The sequence below is a fragment of the Microtus oregoni genome, unplaced genomic scaffold, assembly GCF_018167655.1.
Source record: "Microtus oregoni isolate MIOR12 unplaced genomic scaffold, Mior012 000036F_ref0000092, whole genome shotgun sequence".
In the NCBI taxonomy this organism is placed as follows: domain Eukaryota; kingdom Metazoa; phylum Chordata; class Mammalia; order Rodentia; family Cricetidae; genus Microtus; species Microtus oregoni.
The window spans coordinates 1,111,526-1,132,042 of NW_024543095.1; the positions used below are offsets into that span (position 1 = coordinate 1,111,526).

Below are 20,517 nucleotides of genomic sequence, written 5' to 3' on the forward strand. Positions count from 1 at the left end.
CCGCCCAGCATTTTCAATAACCTTTTCCATGGAACAGCATCAGGGCTATTCTGGATGAGAAAGGATTCAGTGGTGAGATCTGTTTAGGAAACGCTGGTTTAAGCAGGTTTCCTTTGGTGCAAGATGTCTCAGAGCCTTTATGTTAGTATTGATTACACAGGTGTGTGTGTGTGTGTGTGTGTGTGTGTGTGTGTGTGTGAGTGCGCGCGCGCGCACGCGCGCTCTCACTGCTTCTGTGTACACCAGACTAGCTGGCCTGTGAGTGTCCAGGAATTCTCCAGTCTCTACCTCCCATTTCCCCATAGGAGTTCTGGGTTTATAGACACTTCTGCTATGCATTCAGCTTTTACATAAATTCCTGGGGTTCAAACTTAGGCCCTCACACTTGCAAAGCTGTTTCACCCTCTGAGTCATCTCCCCAAGCACTGGGGTTATCGGTTTTTCAAAGGAAGACAGTATAGAAATGATTTCTTCTTTTCTCCTAAGCACACCAATGGCGCATATGCCCGGGATCTCATTGGATGCGGCTTGGAAAATACTAATAGGAAGCAGCCTCATCAATATAAACCTAGAAAACAAAGGGGGCGGGCACAGGTCCACACAAACAAGCCCCCTGACTCCAGATCCAATGCCTTCCCCACTCACTCTACCAAGAGCAGACTACTTCCTGTGTAGGGACTGACCTATGTAGGCGTGGCCTGCAGTTTGCACCTCCGGAACCCAAGGAGACTCTAAAGTCAGGCAGTAGTGGCACACGCCTTTAATCCCACACTCTGGAGGCAGAGGCAGGTGGATCTCTGTGAGTTCAAGGCCAGCCTGGGCTACAGAGCCAGTTCCAAGACAGCCAGGGCTACACAGACAAATCTTGTCTCAAAAAAAAAACAAAACAAAACAAAACAATGAGAAAGGGAGAGAGAGACTCTGAATTAAATGGGAAAGTAGTGACTCTGGATCTCGATCTCAGGCCTTTCTGCTCTTTCCCTTTCTACCCCATGCTCACCTAAGCTGACTAGGGCCTCCTTCTCTTCTTAGGGTCAGGCCCGAAGGGGCCAATGAAGAGCAAAGAGAAGTCCAGGGCTTCAAAGGAGGAGAAAAAGAAGAAAAACCAGAGCCCTGGCTCTGTCCAGGGATCGGAGGCTCCTGAGAAGAAAAAAGTCAAGATTGATGAGCTTAAGGTCTGGGAGCAGATCCTGCCCAGGTGCAGGGTGGAGGCAGCAGATGGGGCAGGAGGCTGGCATGGGGCCTGACATCCTGGCCTGTCCAGGTGTACCCCAAGGAGCTGGAGTCAGAGTTTGACAACTTTGAGGACTGGCTGCACACCTTCAACCTACTGCGGGGCAAGACAGGGGACGATGAAGATGGCTCCACGGAAGAGGAACGCATCGTGGGTCGGTTCAAGGTCAGACAAGGAGCGTGGCCTGAATGCTGATCCCCTCACAACCTCATTTTCCTGCATCTCTCCCACTGCCCTCTACAATCCTTGTACCATCCATGACCTGGCAGCTAAGGGCTAAGGCCTCACCACGGTGTGGGCCTGTACTATTGGCTAGCTGGCAACCGGCAGCCTTCCATCCCCGCCCAATGCCTTGCTCCAGGGTTCCCTGTGTGTGTACAAAGTGCCACTCCCAGAGGATGTAGCTCGAGAAGCTGGCTACGACCCCACCTATGGAATGTTTCAAGGCATCCCAAGCAATGACCCCATTAACGTGCTGGTTCGAGTCTATGTGGTCCGGGTAAGACTCCCTTCCCGTTCCTTCTCTGAAAGCCCTCCCCCTCACCCCACCCCCGCCTCCTGTTGTAAGGACTGAGGTAGCTTGAGACATCAGAAGGGTCCACTGGTCTAGTCCGCATCTTTCTAGACAGGAAGTCCAGTACCAGTGACAAGAAGCAGCAACGTCCCTAGAGCCACACCCTGAGACTCTGACTCTAACCCAATGCCCCTGTCCCCACTTTTTAACATCATGGGACCCTCAGGAACAGAGCAAGGGTACCCAGGATACTACTTAGGCAACACTTTCCCTGACCAGGCCACGGACCTGCACCCGGCTGACATCAATGGCAAAGCTGACCCCTACATCGCCATCAAGCTAGGCAAGACTGACATCCGCGACAAGGAGAACTACATCTCCAAGCAACTCAACCCCATATTTGGGAAGTAAGGCCTTGTGGTACCCTCTCTGCCCACCTCAACTCTCGGTCGAGTCCCCACCCATTGCCAATCTCAACCTGAAACCCCCTTCCTATCCCCCACATGGCAGGTCCTTTGACATCGAGGCCTCCTTCCCAATGGAGTCCATGCTGACAGTGGCCGTGTACGACTGGGATCTGGTGGGCACTGATGACCTCATTGGAGAAACCAAGATCGACTTGGAAAACCGCTTCTACAGCAAGCACCGCGCCACCTGCGGCATTGCGCAGACCTACTCCATGTGCGAGGACGGAGTGGGACCGGTCCCTGCGAGGGGCTAAGGACGGGGCAGGGAACAGGGAAGGGGCTAGATGTCTGCTGCATCTCAGCACTAGGACAAGACTCGGGAGCAAAAAGCATGCTAGGATTTCTGTGCTAGGTTATGCCTTCACCCTACATACATTGCATGCAGCTTCAGGGGCTGGGCCTCTCTACTCCAAGACAGGGTAGGGAGGGGATTCCAAGGCAAAGGAGACAGAATCAGGAAAGCGGAAGAGGACAGGACAGTGGATAATGTCTTCTGAGGATCTGGGAAGGCCTCAGCCACTTGAGGCCAAGCAACTTGGTCAAGTTCCTTCCCTGTCTGGTTATCCGATGCCTCACAAGAGCCCTTGAGGGGTGATGGGGCAGTGTTAGGCAGCACTGGATGTTAGAGCCAAAGACTAGGCAGAAGGGTCAGCTGCCAGTAGTGCTAGTGTCTTGGGTGAACCTGGAGACACAGGCCTATTGCTGAGGTAGGCACTGGCTGACTGTGAAGAGCCGTTTCACGCCTGTGTGTCTCCTCCCACAGACATGGCTACAATATCTGGAGGGACCCCATGAAGCCCAGCCAGATCTTAACTCGTCTCTGTAAAGAAGGCAAAGTGGACGGCCCCCACTTTGGTCCCCATGGGAGAGTGAAGGTCGCCAATCGTGTCTTCACGGGGCCTTCAGAAATAGAGGATGAGAATGGTAAAGGGCACTGAAAGCAGCTGACTGGCCCCAGTCCACTGGCCACCAAGGAGCCACACTTCTTTATGGGGGCCTTCCATACCTAGTGCACATGTCCTTAAACTGGGTCCTAGTGACCCTCTGCTCCGTACTCCAGAGCTCCCTCCATTCTGCCCAGTCACTGCCCTGACACCCTCTCCTGTACCACACCTACCCACACACTGCCCCCCCATATCACTCTCTCTCGTTCATCCCTGTGGGCCAGGAAAATACCCCATCCTACAAATGAGCAAAATGAGACTCAGTAAGTTCCAGTTTGGTGACTTACCCAAGCTCATGTATCTCTCCGGAGGCAGAGTAATGGTGTAGGCCTAGGTCTCCCTGGCCCAAAGTCCCCTACACAACCCCATTCCTTTCCCCAAGCCTGGTCAACAAAATTTATAGGTCTCTCCTGAGCCTTGTGTTGTAACTGAGACCTTGGCCTTCCTCTGTGTCTGGTGGCTAGCAGTAAAATGAAGGTGAGGTAGACAGGTCAAAACTCGGGACTTTGTGCTCCTAAGCTCCTGACCCTAGCACAGGGACCCTGGCCGTGGGGATGTACCTGACCCACTGTCACCCACAGGTCAGAAGAAGCCCACAGATGAGCACGTGGCTCTGTCTGCTCTGAGACACTGGGAGGACATTCCCCGAGTGGGTTGCTGCCTTGTACCAGAACACGTGGAGACCAGGCCGCTGCTCAACCCTGACAAGCCCGGCATTGAGCAGGTGGTGTACACATGGCTGGGATCTGGAGTTAGATATCCTCCACCCGGGGTCATAGGGTAGAAACAGAGCTCGTGCTGTCCCCCGTGTCTCTACTGTATTCCCTCCCCACCGAGGCCAACTGGATGGCAAGTGTGTGTTCTGAGAATCATGTCACGAAGCTGGCGCCCCCAGAAGCTGTCATAAGACATCCTAGCATCCAAAGCTAGAAACTGGTGGCATGTAGCTTGGGACAGGCCAGGAGAGTGGACCCCCTTGAACAGAGGGAATAGGTGGCTCAGACATCTGCCACCCCCCTCCCCTCTCTTCCTCAGGGTCGCCTGGAGCTGTGGGTGGATATGTTCCCCATGGACATGCCAGCCCCTGGGACACCTCTAGACATCTCCCCTAGGAAACCTAAGAAGTGAGTTGCCTGGGATGGGCACTACCCCCTTATCCCGCCTCATCTACTTCCCGTTCAGCCCACTTCCTTGCAGCTGCACACCTCTCCTTACTCCTTTTGCCTAGCTTCATGTCCCAAGAGTGTGCATTGGGTGTCTGCTCTGGGCTGGCTGCTCCTCCCCTAACTGTCTTGACCTGTGCTTGGCTGAAAGCCAGCCCACCAGGGCCCTAGCCATAATAACCTCCTTCGAGTCTCCTCCCCCACTCTTCTAGCCTGCTCAAGTATCCAGGGCTTCTCTTGCCTACACATCAATAGACCCCTGCCCTGATCCGGCCCCAGGACCTGGGACAAGCCCTCACCCAGGATATTGATGGGCCTTCCTGCTCCTGTCTAGGTATGAGCTACGGGTCATCGTGTGGAACACAGATGAGGTGGTCCTAGAAGATGACGATTTCTTCACGGGAGAGAAGTCCAGTGACATTTTTGTGCGGGGGTGGGTGACAGTCACTGCCCTGGGAGAGGCTGAAGTTGGGCATGCCCACTTTCCCAGGAGAACGGATAAGGGAGTCCTGGGGTGGGGTGAGGTCCCAAGGATGTGACCACAGAGCTGGAGCAGGTGACTCCCAGCAGGTGGCTGAAGGGCCAGCAGGAGGACAAACAGGACACAGACGTCCACTACCACTCCCTCACTGGTGAGGGCAACTTCAACTGGCGTTACCTGTTCCCCTTTGACTACCTGGCGGCAGAAGAGAAGATCGTCATGTCTAAGAAAGAGTCTATGTTCTCCTGGGATGAGACGGAGTACAAGATCCCTGCACGGCTCACCCTGCAGATATGGGATGCTGACCACTTCTCTGCTGACGACTTCCTAGGTACAGAGCAGAGCAAGGCCTAGGGCCCAGAACTGAGAGGCAGGGGTGGGCAGACTGAGTCCATAGAAGGGGGTCCACCTAGTCTTCAGAGCCAGAGATACCACACGGGATCTAGCTTCTCCAAAAATCTGCCCAGTTACCACTGGAGCAACAAGGAGCTCTGGGCACACGAGGGAGGCAGGATAAATGTTGATGGAAGTCAGCCAGGATCGCTGAGGAGGCAGATTTCCATGGGTCTTGGGTTACACCAAACTCTTACCTGCACCTGCAGCTTAGGTTTTGCTACAACATGGTCAGAAGGTGCCCAACAGCCAGGATGAAGGTTGCAAATACCTAGAGACACTCTAAGCTAAGAAAAGACCCAAGCAAAATGGAGTAGAGGTGGAAAGGAAGGAGGCAGGGAAGTCCCCGCCTCTGTCACACCCACCCGAAACTGACTCTGATGTCACCGCAGGGGCCATCGAGCTGGACCTGAACCGGTTCCCAAGGGGTGCTAAGACAGCCAAGCAGTGTACCATGGAGATGGCCACAGGGGAGGTGGACGTGCCCCTGGTTTCCATCTTTAAACAGAAGCGCGTCAAAGGCTGGTGGCCCCTCCTGGCCCGCAATGAGAATGATGAGTTTGAGCTCACGGTGGGTACCATTTCCTGCTTGGGAGTGGACCTACATGGGTCTACCACCATGGCCTAGATAGGGGAACTCTTCTGTTCTTCCCTTCAGGGCAAAGTGGAGGCGGAGTTACACTTACTGACAGCAGAGGAGGCGGAGAAGAATCCAGTGGGCCTGGCCCGCAACGAACCTGACCCCCTAGAAAAACCCAAGTGAGTGTCCTGTCTGCCTAGACTCCCAGACACATTACATCATGTCCCAGACCTTTCTAGTCTTCTTGCCCCAACTCCCCAAGAACTACTTTGTCCCCTCCTGGGCCACAGTCACATCATGGGGGAGCCCCTTCCTTTAGCCCTAAAGCCCGCCTCCTCCCTCTGAACCAAAGGAAGAGCTAGCTCAAAAGAAAGCTGTTCCTTCCCCCAGGAAGCCTTCCCCAATCTGCCCCCCAGTTCCCCAGTCCAGCCGTGATATGGGTTCTTCCTAGTTTTTGACAAGGGCAAGCACTCCAATGGTGGCCAGACTTAGTGGCCCGACAGGTGCCAGAAACGCTACTTGGTACTTTTTGGCTTCCTAGTCAGCAGAGTCTTCTTGCCAAGCCCGTTCCCACCCCCATGTCCCTCCTCTATGCTCATCTGCTCTCCCAATGCTCCAGTCGGCCCGACACGAGCTTCATCTGGTTCTTGAACCCTCTCAAGTCTGCCCGCTACTTCCTGTGGCACACCTACCGCTGGCTGCTCCTCAAGCTCCTGCTGTTCCTCCTCCTCCTGCTGCTGCTCGCCCTGTTTCTCTACTCTCTGCCTGGCTACCTAGCCAAGAAGATCCTGGGGGCCTGAGCCCTGCAGCCTCCTGTGCCTGGTGCTTCTTCCTTCCATCTCTGGATAAAGGCTGGTCAACATGTGGGACACACTCAAAACACACATAGACACACGTACACGTTCATGCAGGAGGCAGTGCACACACATACAGAAGCACACATGTGCATCTAAGCATACACAGACGAACACAAGCACATATGTGCATCCCACACAAACATGCATCGCAACTCTCAAAACTTCAAAGTCTAATTATATTCTCAGAACCAGAAATGGCTACTTCATATTTTTATATTATTGGACCCAAGAGGTGGGTGAAATAGCTTGGTCAAGATCACCTCACTCTAGGTAGCATTGGGTCACCAGCCTAGGTGGCAAACAGCCAGTCCAGTGTCCACCAACTACAAAAGCACTTTTCTCAGACTCTGAGTTCAAATCCCCAGCACCCACATAAAAAGCTAGGGCATGACTGTACCTGGGCCTACAAACGTAGCAACACTGTTGGGGGCAAACATGGGAAGATTTCTGGAGTTTGTTGGCTGCCAGACTAGCCCAAGTTCTGAGAGAGAGAGAGACCTTTGCTTAAGGACAGTGATATGGAAGGATCCCTATGTCTTCCTCTGGCCTCCATCTGTGTACACAGGGATGCCCACTGGCACACACATGTACCCAACACTTTATGTTGTGACATTTTATGGAACCTGCTGATCTTGTGGTACAAGTTGCAGAGAGTAAAGGCTGACAAGGACCTCAGCAAGGAAACTCTGCAGGAGGCAGGGCATGTCCGTACCCTGACGGTGGGCAAGCTGGTGAGAGTTAGGCATGGCACTCAAGCTGTGTGGATGCTTGATATGGGCATTATCTGTGGGCATATAAGAAAGGGAGAGTTTAGGAGCTAGGGATGTAGCCCAGTTGGTGAAATGCCTGCCCAGCAAGCAAAAAGCCTTGGTTTCAACACCAAGCACTTTATAAATGGGTAGCAATGTAGGCCTGTAATCCTAGCCCTCGGTGGGCAGAGGCAAGCATATAAATCAAAGATCATCTGTGGGTACATAGTGAGTGCAAAGCCAGCCTAGGATAATTGAGGTCTTGTTCCAAAAGAGGAAGGGAGGAGGGAGGGAGAGAAGAAAGGGAGGAAGGACAGGAAGGAAGTTGAGCAATTCTAATTTCCCGAGACTATGGGGAGACAGGAGCCTGCATGAAATGCTAAGATCTCAAGAACAACACGCATGGCCTGCAATGCCGAGGCCTCTGCTTCAGTTCATCAGTGCAAGTGATTAGCATGAGGCTAAGTGGCTGTCCCTGACAAAAACTGCCACCTGGGCTCAGGGCAGAGCTGGGGCAGAAGAGGCCTCACGGAGAGGATACAGCTTAGGAGCCGGTAGTCTGATACTAGATATGGGCTCTACCCTGGTTCCAGCACTCATTGCCTGTAGAAGAACAGGGAAGCTAGGAGCCCTGTGTGGGTGGCTCATGCTTGCTGACAGGTTCTTCCCATCTTCTCCCCACCCTAGCCGGCCTGACACAGCCTTCGTCTGGTTCCTGAACCCGCTCAAGTCTATAAAGTACCTCATCTGCACCCGGTACAAGTGGTTGATCATCAAGATCGTGCTGGCGTTGCTGGGGCTGCTCATGCTTGGCCTTTTCCTCTACAGCCTCCCAGGCTACATGGTCAAGAAGCTCCTAGGGGCCTGAAGTATCCCCCGCCCTGCCCCGCCCTGCCCCGCCCCAGCATCCTCCAGGGGCTGCTGCTTTGCCTTCCCTCACCTGGACTCTTTCCCAACTCTCTGAGGAGCCCTACCTCCGCTGCCAGCCTTGAGCAAGACACCTGCTTGCTGGGCTACCATCCTCACCCCACACCCAAACTGCTGCTTGCCTGGTCTTGCCCCAGTCCTGCCTGGGGTCTGGAACACAGTTGTAATCGGTGGCATCCAAAGGCAGATACCCCCATGCCCCACATTCTATGATAACGCTCTCCTTGGTCCAGCTCCCAGAGTGGCAGGGACCCAACTCTCCCTTGAACATTACAGATCTTTGGTTAAGGCGCCAGTGAAATCAACCAAGGAACATGGGGCAGTGCTGAAAGCTTCGATAAGCAGGAACCCGTGGGAAGCACCAGAAAGGCCACCAGAAGCCACACAACAGAGTAGCCGGAACAAGGCCACAGGAGCCAGCTGCTTCTGCGCATGCTCTCCTCTTGGTTCCTCCTCCTTCCCTCAACTCTGCACGGCAGCTTCGGTTTAACATCACTTCCCTGGGCTTCCTCTGCCTAGGCCAGTGTGTGCCGGCCAGTACGCAAGCTCTAAGAGGGAACCCAGTGTCCTAGCCGTCCTGAAGGCAGCCCTGTCAAGCCTGTTGGCAGCCACAGCCAGGAGTCTACACTATGAGCGCTGCTCTTCTGCCTCTGCGAGTCTGCCGGTTGCTTTTCTTGAGTCTGATTTTTCTCTTAATAAAATAAATCAAGCCCTGAGTCCGAAGTGGCGCATGAGGAGAAGGGGGGGGGGGGAGGCAAAACTTGTGGGTAGGCCAGGCAGGGGTGGCGCAGGAGTTTAATCGCAACACTCAGGAGGCAGAGGCAAGTGGATCTCTGTGAGTTCAAGGCCAGCCTGGTCTACAGAGCTAGTTCCACCACAGCCAGAGCTGTTACACAGAGAAACCCTGTCTTGAAAACAAAAACCTCTTGTAGGTACCTCTTGTAGAGCAGCATTTAAGGTGGGCCTCAGGCCCAAGGCTGCCAGTCCCGGTTGCTGACGGAGGAGCCTAGCTTCGCAGCCCAGAGGGCACACCTTGGTGGACCCAGAGGCCCCAGAGTATGGAGACCATCCTTCAGGTTGGGAATAATCTGAAGGCACACAACTTCACCAGCCTGCCTCCACCCACAGAAACCAGCATTTCTCAAGGGCAGGAAGGGAACCCGGTGCTAGTCTAAATGCACTGTGAGCCTAGGGACAAAACTCCCTCATGCCACTCAGGGAAGGGTCCTCGTCCATCTAGACTGGCCTCCTTAAAGGCATTCAACCTAAGCTTTCAAAGACTTTATTAGAACTGTGGGGACTGCCGCTGCCTTATTTTGGCAGGCAGATTCAGATCTGGAAGACCCAGGGTGGGCCCAGGCTCTCGGGTGACCAGTGTGGACTCTGACTCCAGACTTTGCAGATACACCTCTATTTTGTGGGCATCCGGAAGCCTTGTGTTGGAGGAATCTGCAGTTCAGCATTTACCTGGAAATTAGAGGGTGGAGGTCATTTCCTTGCCTTCTGGGAGAGCTCAAGTGCAGATGCTGGCTCTCCCACAATCCCAACCCCTGCAAGCATTGCTTCCCCACAACAGAGAGGCTTCACTCTGGAGGATGCCAGGGATTCCTGCTTGGCTTCAGGAAGTGACTTCCGGTGGCATTTCTCATCTTGCCCCACCCATCCCCTTAAGTCTCTCCTCTCCCCCTCCCCTCTCTTGTTTCCTCAGTCTTTGCCCCTGCTCTTCATCTCCATCCTCTTGTACACAGAAACATCCATAAACACAAAAACCACATGTCTCCAAATGTCTAAGTCCTATGATGGGGCCGAGAAGCCAGCATGATGCCAAGATTCATGCCCTCTACCTTCCAGGTGTGGCCTGGAACCTGAGACCAGCTTGGAGTCATAGATCCCCTACACTTGGACAAGGGACTGGAGATTGTCATGACCCTCATGGCCTGGGACTCAGCACCGCCCTGAAAGCATCACCCCTTCCTCCTCTGCCCAGTCCATGGGAACGAGTTACACTTTTCGCTGGAAGGGATACCCCAGACAGCACAGAGCCCCTCAGTCAAGTCTTAGGAAGCTGGTCTGGCAGAGGGGGAGGAGTGTCACCAAATCTCCAAGCTCGCTTCTCTGACAACCGGGAGGACAGTTTCTGCCTGGCTCCCTGGCAGGTTGTTAGGACGGAAGAAGACACACAAGTGGGGGTGAGGGGGGTCTTAAAGCTACTTTTGGACTTGGTACTGTTTTTTAAAAAAGAACAGTTATGGCCAGGCACGGTGGAATGTGCCTTTGATCCCAGTACTTGGGAGGCAGAGGTAGATGGATCCCTGAGTTTGGGGCTAGCCTGGTCTACATGGTAAGTTCCAGGATAGCCAGGGCTATTGAGAAAGATGATTTTGAGCCAGTGAGATGGCTCAGCAGGAAAGTTCTTGCCAAGCCCGACTTCCTAGTCCTATCCCTGGGACCCACATGGTAGAAGGAGAAAGTTAACTCCCAAAAGCTGCATGTGTGTCATGGCATGTGAGTGTGCACACGCAGAGAGAGAGAGAGAGAGAGAGAGAGAGGGAGAGAGAGAGAGAGAGAGTGTGTTCAACAGCCCAGCGGGTGGTGGTGGCGCACGCCTTTAATCCCAGCACTCAGGAGGCAGAGACAGGCGGATCTCTGTGAGTTCGAGGCCAGCCTGGTCTACAAGAGCTAGTTCCAGGACAGGCTCCAAAGCTACTAAGAAACCCTGTCTCGAAAAACAAAAACAAAACAAAAAAATGCTTCTACAGCTGGGCATTGTAGCTCATGCTTCTCATTACAGCCCTTGGAAGGCTGAGACAAACAGTCATGGGTTCAAGGCAAACCTGAACTACAATGTGCAAGCTGAGAGGGGAGGGGGCAGATGTAGCTCAGTTTGTAGGGTGCCTGGCTAACATGAGGAAAAGCTCTAGGTTTGATCCCCAGCACCGCACACGCAGGCTGTGGTGGCTTATGCCTGAAATCCCAATTCCCCAAGGTGAAAGCAAGATATCAGAACTGCAGGGTCATCCTTGGCTACAAATGGAGTTTGAGACCAGCCAAGGCCACCTGACACATTGCCTCAAAAAATTAAAACAAAATTAAAGACAAAAAGAGTGATCACAATAGAGTGATATCAAAGCCATGGCATCAAAGGGATAGTTACGGTCCTTCTGCCTAGGCAAAAGGCAGATAGATACCCATGACTTGCCAGCAACCCTCTCCTCCTAGGGTCCCCCCACTCACCTTGGCCTGGAGATACTGCTGCAGCAGGGACTGCATCTCAGCGTTCTGCTGCTCCAAAGAGTCATTCTCCATCAGCAGCTTGGCCCTCTGGGTCAGCACGAGGCTGGGGGTGAGGCAGAGGAAGCAGGTTAGACAGAGACCAGCACAGACTTCCCTCCTCTACTGATTAGAAGCCAGGCCCTTGGCGTTTCTGTCCTGGCTTCAAGTAGAGGAAGACCTGGAATATTTCCCCTTTTCCCAGGCTAACAGGGACAGACAAGGAGGGTGGGATTAGAGGTGCCACCCTCCACCACCTACCACCACCACCACCTACCAACATTCTACCACGTCAAACTATGAGCGTGGGAGACACAGCTATGACTGTGGGCAGGACTGTCCGTATAGACCACCCAGCCCCCTGCCCTTCCATGCCCCGGTACTGACTAATATTTCTCCAAGGCCTTGTACAGTGCATCCCAGAGGCTCTGCTTGGAGGCAGGGATAACCAGGGCCAGGGACTCCCAATACTCGGAATCCCTGGAGTTATCGCGAACATCTTCCTTCACCCTCACTACTGGCCGGATTTCCCTGAAAGTCAAAACCAATGGTGTCACCATCACCACTTAATACACCAGTTCCCCAAGCAATAACAGTCATGGTACTGAAGCCAGTCATATACTTGCTGTTAAAAAAAAAAAAAATCACATTTGTATGGGTGTGTGTGTGTGTGTGTGTGTGTGTGTACAGCCCCTTTTCCAATCAATGGCCCCTGATTGCCTCCCAGCCTCCCAGTCTCTGGGTTTCAGGCAAGCCCTTCATCACCACCGCACACTGCCTACTTGGGCTTCTTCAGCCCCATGACAAAGGCCTCCAGAATCTTAAGGACATCGTTGGGGTGGATGAGCCTGGGAGAAGATAGGTCCTCCTTCTCTCTCAACTCTCTGTCCTCAAGGCTTTCGTAGTCGACTCCCTGCAGGGTCTCCTGCTCGACGATGGACTCCACCTCTGATTTAGATACTTGGCTCCTCCTGTCTGCCTGGGACAGTAAGCTCACACGCTCCAGCGAGGACATCAGACTTGTGCGCTCCGTATAAATGGAGGTACTCTACTGGAGAGAGGAGCGTTGCTAACGTGGGCTGCTGAGACCCAAACACATACAACAAACAGGAGGGGAAGAAATCAAAGCAAATTTCCAGCACACTTGCAGATGGACACACTTACATAAAGACAGAAGGCAGGTAGAAAGGGGTGCACGGAGCCCTGAAATGAGGGCTGTGCTCTATCTCTAACCCATTGTCACAGGTGTTCGCTGGATTGGTAGTATGTGCTCCGATGCTATAAATACCCTTGACTCACAATACAGAACCAACCCTTGTGTCATTTTTAAATTCAAATAGTCTTTCTCCTATTTTCTCCCACTCCCGATTCATTCCGTTTACCTCCTACAGGCAAAGTGATGCTAGCAAGCTTCTTGTGCTACAAGTTGTGTCCACTGGGGGGAGAAATAAAAGCTATTTTTTGAGACAAGATCTTGTTATAGAGCTCAGGCTGGCCTCAAATTCATGATCCCCCTGCCTCAGCTGGGATTCCAAGTGTACACCACTGCACCCAGGGATTAAAAAAAAAAATAGCGTGTCTCTGAACAAACACGTACTTTCTTTCCTGCCCTGTTTTTAATTATATGCATTTATTTGTGGGGAGGGGGCACATGTGTGAAGATGAGAGGAAAACTTGTGGCACTCTGCTGTCCTTGTTAACCACATGGGTCCCAGAGATCCAGTTCAGACGCCAGGCTTGGTGGCATGTGTCTCTACCTACTGAGCCATAGTTCAGCTTTCTTGCTGTTTTTATATAAATCTTTGTACGTGTTCTTTACTTTACTTTTTTCACAGACCAATAAACCTCATGAATTTTTTTTCCGTATAGTCATATAAAGAACTTCCTTGGTCTTTGTTTTGTAGTTGAGTAGTGTCTCATTGTGAATGCGCTTCATGAATTATGAAATACACTCCTTAAGCTATAATATAGGGGCTGGAGAAATGGCTCAGTGGTTAAGAGCACTGGCTGCTCTTCCAGAGGACCAGGGTTCAATTCCCAGCAATCGCATGGCAGCTCACAACTGTCGATACCTCCAGTTTCAGGGGATCTGACATCCTCACACAGACATGCATACAAGCAAAACACAAATGTATATGAAATAAATCATTTTTTAAAAAGCTATAATATACATATAGTCTCAACTTCACTAAGCAGAGTACCCAGGAGTATGCCTTAACCTCACCACTTGAGAGGCAGAGGTAGGAGAGTTAAAAGTTCTAGGTCATCCTTGGCTACACAGAGTTGGAGACCAGCCTGGGCTGCATAAGGCCCTGTCTCAAAAAAGAAAAAAAGAAGAATTAAAAGGCAAGAAAGTCAGCTGTATTAAGATTAAGGTCTATCTATAGAAAAAATATATATAGTAACTGATGCTGTCAAATTGTCCCCAGCAAAGGTGGCAGCCATTACACTCCCACCAGGTTTTATGTGTGCCAGCACACAGAGCTTCAGTTATATGCTGGCAGACACCAAGCTCTACAGTGCAGTCCCCGCACACGCAACCGCGTGTTTAGAGTCGCCTGTCCTAGTCTAGGTGTGCGGTGTACACTGTCATCCCAGATTCAGGCAAAGGAGCGGGATGGAAGAGTTTGAGGACAGCCTGAGCGACACAGTGGAGACTGCCTCATGCTTTCTTTGAACTGCTGGTCTTTTTTTTTTTTTCTTATTGGCTTGTGTGAGCTCTTTATAACACAAGGAAACTTGTCTTTAACTATGATACTAATTGAAAATACTCTTCCTCAGATGTCGCGTGCACTTTAAGGTCTTTCTCCTTCTCCTGTGTACTGAGATCACAGTCCTGCGCTATCATGCACTGTTCATGTAATGCTGTGGACCAAACCCAGGTCTTCACACATGCTAGACAAATACCTTCCAAATAAGCTACATTCCCCAGCCCTTGGACACTCTCTTTCTGAGGGCTGTCAGGAAACTCACCCTGGTGCTAACGACAATAAAAACACTTTTAAATTAAAATCTTGTAACTTTTAATGTGACTCTCCAGGTAGCTACTCTTTGCATCTCATAATGAAATTGTTTGCAATGTAATGTTCACGGTGTCACACATGAGCCCTGCTTCATAGAGGAGTGTGATGGATCAAACATGCAGAGTGTGACACATTCAGATTTCACGGTGGTTGAAACCTGGTTTTGAAGAAAGTCCAGGGAAAGAGCCCTTAGGCCTCGGTATAGAGCAACATCCCATCCCTCCCCTAGGCATTCTGCCCTTTGCAAATAAAACATAATAATAACTAAGCCAATGCGATTAGCCATTCCTGGCATAGACATCCCCAACTTCCCCCAGACCCAGTGCCAGTGCTCACCACCGCCACATTCCCCAAACAGCTATGAGACGGTAGAGGGATGTGCCACCTTAGAGCACAGGGCACATGTCACAGACAGGGGCAGAGTGAAAGACAGGCAGGCCCCCACAGAGAAACAAAACGCTCTCCCAGCTGCACCCTGCCCCACCTTGGCAGAGGATAAACGATGGGACCGGTATCGAAGGAAGAAGTTCACCAGCTTGTACAGGTCATCTTCACTTTCAATTCCCAGGGCCTGGGGAGAAAACAAGATGGCTGCTCAGATCTCCCCAAATAGGCCATGAACTCGGGGTACTCTTAGACCCTCAACTCCTCTGAACTAAGAGTAAGAGGCTCCACTCAGCATCCATGAGGCCTGAATAGAAGGTTTAGGGTGAGAGCCAGGAAGATGCAGCCAACTGGAACCATCAGAAGACTGGGACAAAGCCCAGAGCTTGGGAGAGGGGAGCAAACATAGTGACACCTGGGGGATACTCAACACATCATGACACAAGGGGAGGTGGGCGGGGTGCTCCACACAGATCATGACACCAAAGTCAATCTGAAGGCCTGGGAGACTCTGGTATACTCTCAAGATTTAGGTATTGCTGAGAAAACAGGTTCCGGCCCCCACTCCATGTCCTCTCTGCCCAGTGGGACTCACAGAGAAGATGGCGTCCAACCTCAGCAGATAGCATTCACTCTTCTCCAGGGGGAGGAGCAGGCTCAACAGTTTGCTCTCTATGAGGAAACCCTGGGAAGAAAAGGAGGTGTCCCCAGTCAGAGCTGGGGTCCAGGAACAACTTATCCACAACACGACCCTATAGGGACAATGCCACAGAGCAGAACCTCTAACAGTGAGCCTCCAGGCAATGGGGTCCTCGTGGAGGTCACCTGGGGATGCCTAAGCCAGTCTCAGGATGCTAGAACAAAGCCAGTTCCCATTCTGGGTTTAGACTGCTCTCCACCTCACCCACAAGTCACTGGGCAAACACCTGGGTCTCCACCGCACTTTAAACAAGGCCAGCCTCAGTGCCCACCTCCTCCATTTTCCTCCGGATCCCTACAGAACTCAGAAGCAAGTCCTGAAGAGGAGAACAGGGTATGGAGGAGGAGAGAGCCATACTGTGTGTGACACAGGTGGGGTGGGGTAAAGTCAGGTGTCACACTGAGCTGAGGACGCCGTGCTATCCAGCTGCATATGACAGAGGGGACCTTCAGCAGGAGTGGCTGCCCAAGACCACTGAGGCTGAGCTACCGCCTCATCTAAGAAACACCACGTGATGTTGCAACCACCTAGCTCCCGCTGAGCCAGCTCCAACATGTCCTCATTGCCAGCACTGCAAATATTTGAGACTTGATACAGTTGGAGCAGGCACAGGAGCGGCAGACCTGGCAGACGGATTAGTGGAAGGGAAAACCTTATTGTCAGCCAGTACGGCCCGCTGTGGGAGTAGCCATTGCCGGCTAGACCTCTCAAAGCACCGCCCTTCACGTTCACACCCTTGGCTTCTCTCGGGGCAGGCCTGCCACGCCTGGCTCCAGGCCACAGGAGCTTGGAGGCCTTACCGACTCGTCACACAGGAGCATCAAGATTCTTCTGGTAGTTTTTGCTGAAACTTGCTTGGGCAGGTCCAGGTAAGACTCATCCTCTGAGATGGCCTCTTCTGTCCCATCTTCTTCTACAAGTAAGTGGGTCAGAGAAAGGAAGGTAGGAGAGGATAATTTCTTGGCTTGTGGACTTTGAGAAGCTGCCGGGTGGCTTTCCCTGAGCAAATGGCCTGCTTACTGTCTCTGTGGCCAATCACATGTGAATGCTGAGACTGGAGAGTTAGGACAGTCCCAGCCCGCCCAGGAGGATGTTTCCCCAAACCTCACCTATCTGGAGGCTTCATGCTCAGATCCAACCATGAACCAAGGAGGGAGAGGAGAACATGAACCTATTTATTTGCGCTTTGGAGACAAGTTACATGATTTCCAAACCCACAGAGACTAGAAGTAGCCTACTAAAAGGACAAGATGGCTGCCACACAGAGGAACCCTGTCACCAAGACCTGACAGCCGACAGCAGGAGCCAAAACTTCCCTTAAGATGAGAAGAAGGCTGCAGAGATGGTGCAGAGGCTAAGCCACTTCCTGCTCCTGTACAGGACCTGAGTTCAGTTCCCAGCCCCACATTGTCAGTCTACAGACACCTGTAACTCCAGCTCTAGGAGATCCAGCGCCACCTTCTGGCCTCCTAAGGCACATACATGTAGCATATACACACATAATTTTTTGCAATTAAAGGGGGAAAACACAGAAAAACACACCAAAAAAAAAAGAAGAAGAAATTACAATTTTAAAAAAATTAAAAATTTTACCCTCTATTTACTCTGTTAATTCTTACTCAGAACATGGGAAATAAAATCATGGTATAATGGCTGGTAAGATGGCTCCCTGAACAAAAGGTGCTTGCCTTTTACCTTTTAGGCTGATAACCTAAACTTGATCCCTGGGATCTACATGGTGGACAGAGAGAACCAATTCCTGCAAGTTGTCCTCTGACCCACACATGTGCTGTGGCTCAGATACACACACACACACACACACACAAATAATTTTTTGTTTTGTTTTTTGAGATAGGGTGTAACAGCCCTGGCTGTCCTGGAACTCACTCTGTAGACCAGGATCTCAAACTCATAGAGATCCACCTGCCTCTGCCTCCTGAGTGCTGGGATTAAAGGCATGCACCACCATGCCCGGCCATGAATTAATATATTTTAAAAATCGTGTATCACCCAAGGCTTACTGGTTGTTCAAAAGGTAAGACAATACCTATGATTTAGCACATGCCATACGTAATCCTAGAACTTGGAAGGAGGAGGCAGGGACATCAGGAGTTCAAGGCTGGCCTTGGCTACGTAGAGTTTGAGGCCAGCCTGGGCCACATGAGACTCTCTCATAAAGAAAAAAAGAAAAATGCATGACTCAGAGTCTCAGATAGCATACGATGTTAAGAATACAGAAATGACAACATCTCTCTGTCGTGATTTCCAACAAGATAGCAAAGGCATTTGCCCATTACCCCGCAAACGCACTCATAGGGATCTGCACCAACAATTTCCAACAAAGAGAACAAAAAGACAAATGAATGGGGCTGTTGGTTAGGCAACACAAGTAACCCCCAAAGCAACCAGGCCAGGGATGACCAGAGGACTGTTTGAGGGAATTCGGGCACAGACTCAACACGGTACCATGTGGAGAGAATAGGTTTTTTTTTTTATTTATTTATTATGTATACAATATTCTGTCTGTGTATGTCTGCTGGCCAGAAGAGGGCACCAGACCTCATTACAGATGGTTGTGAGCCACCATGTGGTTGCTGGGAATTGAACTCAGGACCTTTGGAAGAGCAGGCAATGCTCTTAACCACTTGAGCCATCTCTCCAGCCCCCGAGAGAATAGTTTTTACTACAACCAGATAATCTCCAACGGTGTTGTAAGTAAAGTGAGGGCTGTAGATACAACAGTGACTCGGAGCATGTCTGACATGTGTGAGGTACTGGGAACCACAAACAACTAGATGAAAGGAAGCGTGTTTTTATTTATTGCATGTGGAGGCAGGTGTGTGGAAGTCAGAGGTCAACTTGCAGGAGTCATTTCTGGCCTATCGTGTGGGTTCTGGAGTTTGAACTCAAGATATCAAGCTTGGCGGCAATCTCCTTTACCCACCGAACCCTCTCACTAGCCCACTACTGAGGATCTCTCCTGCCTTTGCCGTGTTAAGATGGGTAGGCTAGTCTATGTTCCCAGAGGGCCACTCCGTCTCCATGACTGTTTCAGTCACCTGTCTGCAGCAACAGTTCTTCGAGTATCTGTGCGGCTGACTTCCGCTGCTGCATGGAAATTGGCCCCACATTCCGCAGGAACCAAAAGTCAGGCATCTTCCAGGGCAGCCCCAGGTGCTGAACATGGATAATGCAGTCCACGTCAAAGGCTCTCTGCGCTAGCGCCTTCGCCTCTTCTTCGTTCATCAGCCAAATCTCCCGAAACTTTTCCGCATCGATAATGGTGAAGTGTCTGTAAAGCAAAGTTACAGCCAACCGTCCTTAAGGCCTGGCCCCCGGCCCCCTTCCCCCAACCATCAATAGGATAAAAGAACACAAGGAAGAATTTCAAATCCCCAACACCTGGACCCTGCATGGGATAAAATGCAGCTGTCCCAATGAGAAATCAAAACGGACAAGTGACCCGTGAGTCAAGGGACAGAGGGACGTGGAGCATGAGTGAGTCTTCCAGAAGAGCTGGGGACCTCAAGTCCAGTGAAATCACTGCTGTTGCTGCACCCCTGCCCACTCTCCCTCCTGCCGTCGCCCCCATTCCAGACCAGACTCCCGGGGCACCTCATGGCTCTCTGTAGCTCCTTGAACTGCCCCACGAGCCTTTTGAAGTCGGAAGTCAGGGACTGGTTCTCCTCTTGAAACTGTTTTATCTGCTTGGCGTATTTTGTTCTCAGGTTGTTAAGGACATCATGTAAGCTGATGGAGAGAAGGAACTCCAACTGGGGCGGCGAAGCAGGTAGGACAAAGGTGGCCCCTATCACCCGCCTCTTCACGGGACAGCATAGAAGCGCGCGCGTGCACACACACACACGCACACACACACGCGCGCACACACACACACACACACACACACACACACACAGCCAAGCAAGCTGCTCTACCCACTGGCTCACTGACCGGTTGAGCTTCCTCTTCTGCTGGGATTTGATCACAGTGCTTTCTTCGTCTCTCTTCTTCAGCACCTGGAAGTTGTACTCTAACTTCTCTTGGTTTAGCTGGTAAGTTGCTTTCATCTGCTGAAGCTGTTGCTCGAGAATCTGGTGTCGATTTGAAAAGTAAATATGCACATACATACATGCATACCTAACCGGCCCTAGTGTAATGTACTGTCCCTGAGGACAGTGCTTTGTTCAAGTCATGCTCTTGAGGGAGCTCAGGGGCGTGTGCCGCAACCTAAACTAGAAATTCTGTCATCAACACTGATGATGGCTCAGCCAGGAAGAGCACTTGTTGCCATTACTGAGGACGAGAGTTACTGATCCTGCAAATCCTCTGACCTCTATGTCTATACCATGGGGTACACACACAGGAACATCTCCAGTACCATCTTTTTGTTTTGTTGGTTTTTTTGTTTTTTGAGACAGGGTTTCTCTGTGTAGCTTTGGTGCCTGTCCTGGAACTAGCTCTTGTAGACCAAGTTAGCCACAAACTCACAGAGACCTGCCTGCCTCTGCCTCCCGAGTGCTGGGATTAAAGACGTGCACCACCACCACCCAGCTTCATCTTTTTTTTAGTGTGTATGTGTGAGTGCCTACATGTATGTATGTATACCACATGCAGGTGAAGGCCAGAACCCGAGCTGCCAGGTGGGTGCTGGGAACCAAACCCATCCTCTGCAAGAACAGTGAGTGTTTTTAACCACTGAGCCATCTCTCCGGCCCTTGGCACCACACTGCTAGTCCTGGGAACCACTTCCAGCGTCTCATGCCACTGAACACCGCAAAGAGTGGAAGGACTTGAGTCCGTTTCCCCTTTGCAATCTGGACAAATTTGACTG

General features: G+C 51.5%; 2 protein-coding genes across 2 annotated transcripts in view; one reads left to right on the forward strand and one right to left on the reverse strand.

Annotated features, from left to right (window-relative positions):
* LOC121432879 (otoferlin-like) overlaps positions 1-9,014 on the forward strand; it is a 91,920-nt gene extending 82,906 nt beyond the window's left edge. Inside the window, exons 34-46 of the mRNA XM_041631041.1 lie at positions 1,033-1,175; positions 1,265-1,399; positions 1,596-1,733; positions 2,028-2,155; positions 2,259-2,429; positions 2,979-3,139; positions 3,741-3,883; positions 4,195-4,283; positions 4,657-4,755; positions 4,893-5,134; positions 5,589-5,767; positions 5,855-5,955; positions 8,070-9,014. Of these exons, the coding sequence (XP_041486975.1) occupies positions 1,033-1,175; positions 1,265-1,399; positions 1,596-1,733; positions 2,028-2,155; positions 2,259-2,429; positions 2,979-3,139; positions 3,741-3,883; positions 4,195-4,283; positions 4,657-4,755; positions 4,893-5,134; positions 5,589-5,767; positions 5,855-5,955; positions 8,070-8,250 (1,910 nt within the window). The 3' untranslated portion in view covers positions 8,251-9,014. The remainder of the gene's footprint in view (positions 1-1,032; positions 1,176-1,264; positions 1,400-1,595; positions 1,734-2,027; positions 2,156-2,258; positions 2,430-2,978; positions 3,140-3,740; positions 3,884-4,194; positions 4,284-4,656; positions 4,756-4,892; positions 5,135-5,588; positions 5,768-5,854; positions 5,956-8,069) is intronic.
* Positions 9,015-9,609: 595 nt separating this feature from the next.
* The window catches only part of LOC121433002 (dynein regulatory complex protein 1), a 35,024-nt gene continuing 24,116 nt past the window's right edge, over positions 9,610-20,517 (reverse strand). The window contains exons 8-17 of the mRNA XM_041631222.1: positions 19,638-19,777; positions 19,302-19,436; positions 18,746-18,978; positions 16,487-16,599; positions 15,582-15,671; positions 15,087-15,173; positions 12,362-12,627; positions 11,967-12,110; positions 11,544-11,646; positions 9,610-9,776 (exon numbers count right to left, since the gene is read on the reverse strand). Coding sequence (XP_041487156.1) covers positions 9,720-9,776; positions 11,544-11,646; positions 11,967-12,110; positions 12,362-12,627; positions 15,087-15,173; positions 15,582-15,671; positions 16,487-16,599; positions 18,746-18,978; positions 19,302-19,436; positions 19,638-19,777 — 1,368 coding nt within the window. The 3' untranslated portion in view covers positions 9,610-9,719. The remainder of the gene's footprint in view (positions 9,777-11,543; positions 11,647-11,966; positions 12,111-12,361; positions 12,628-15,086; positions 15,174-15,581; positions 15,672-16,486; positions 16,600-18,745; positions 18,979-19,301; positions 19,437-19,637; positions 19,778-20,517) is intronic.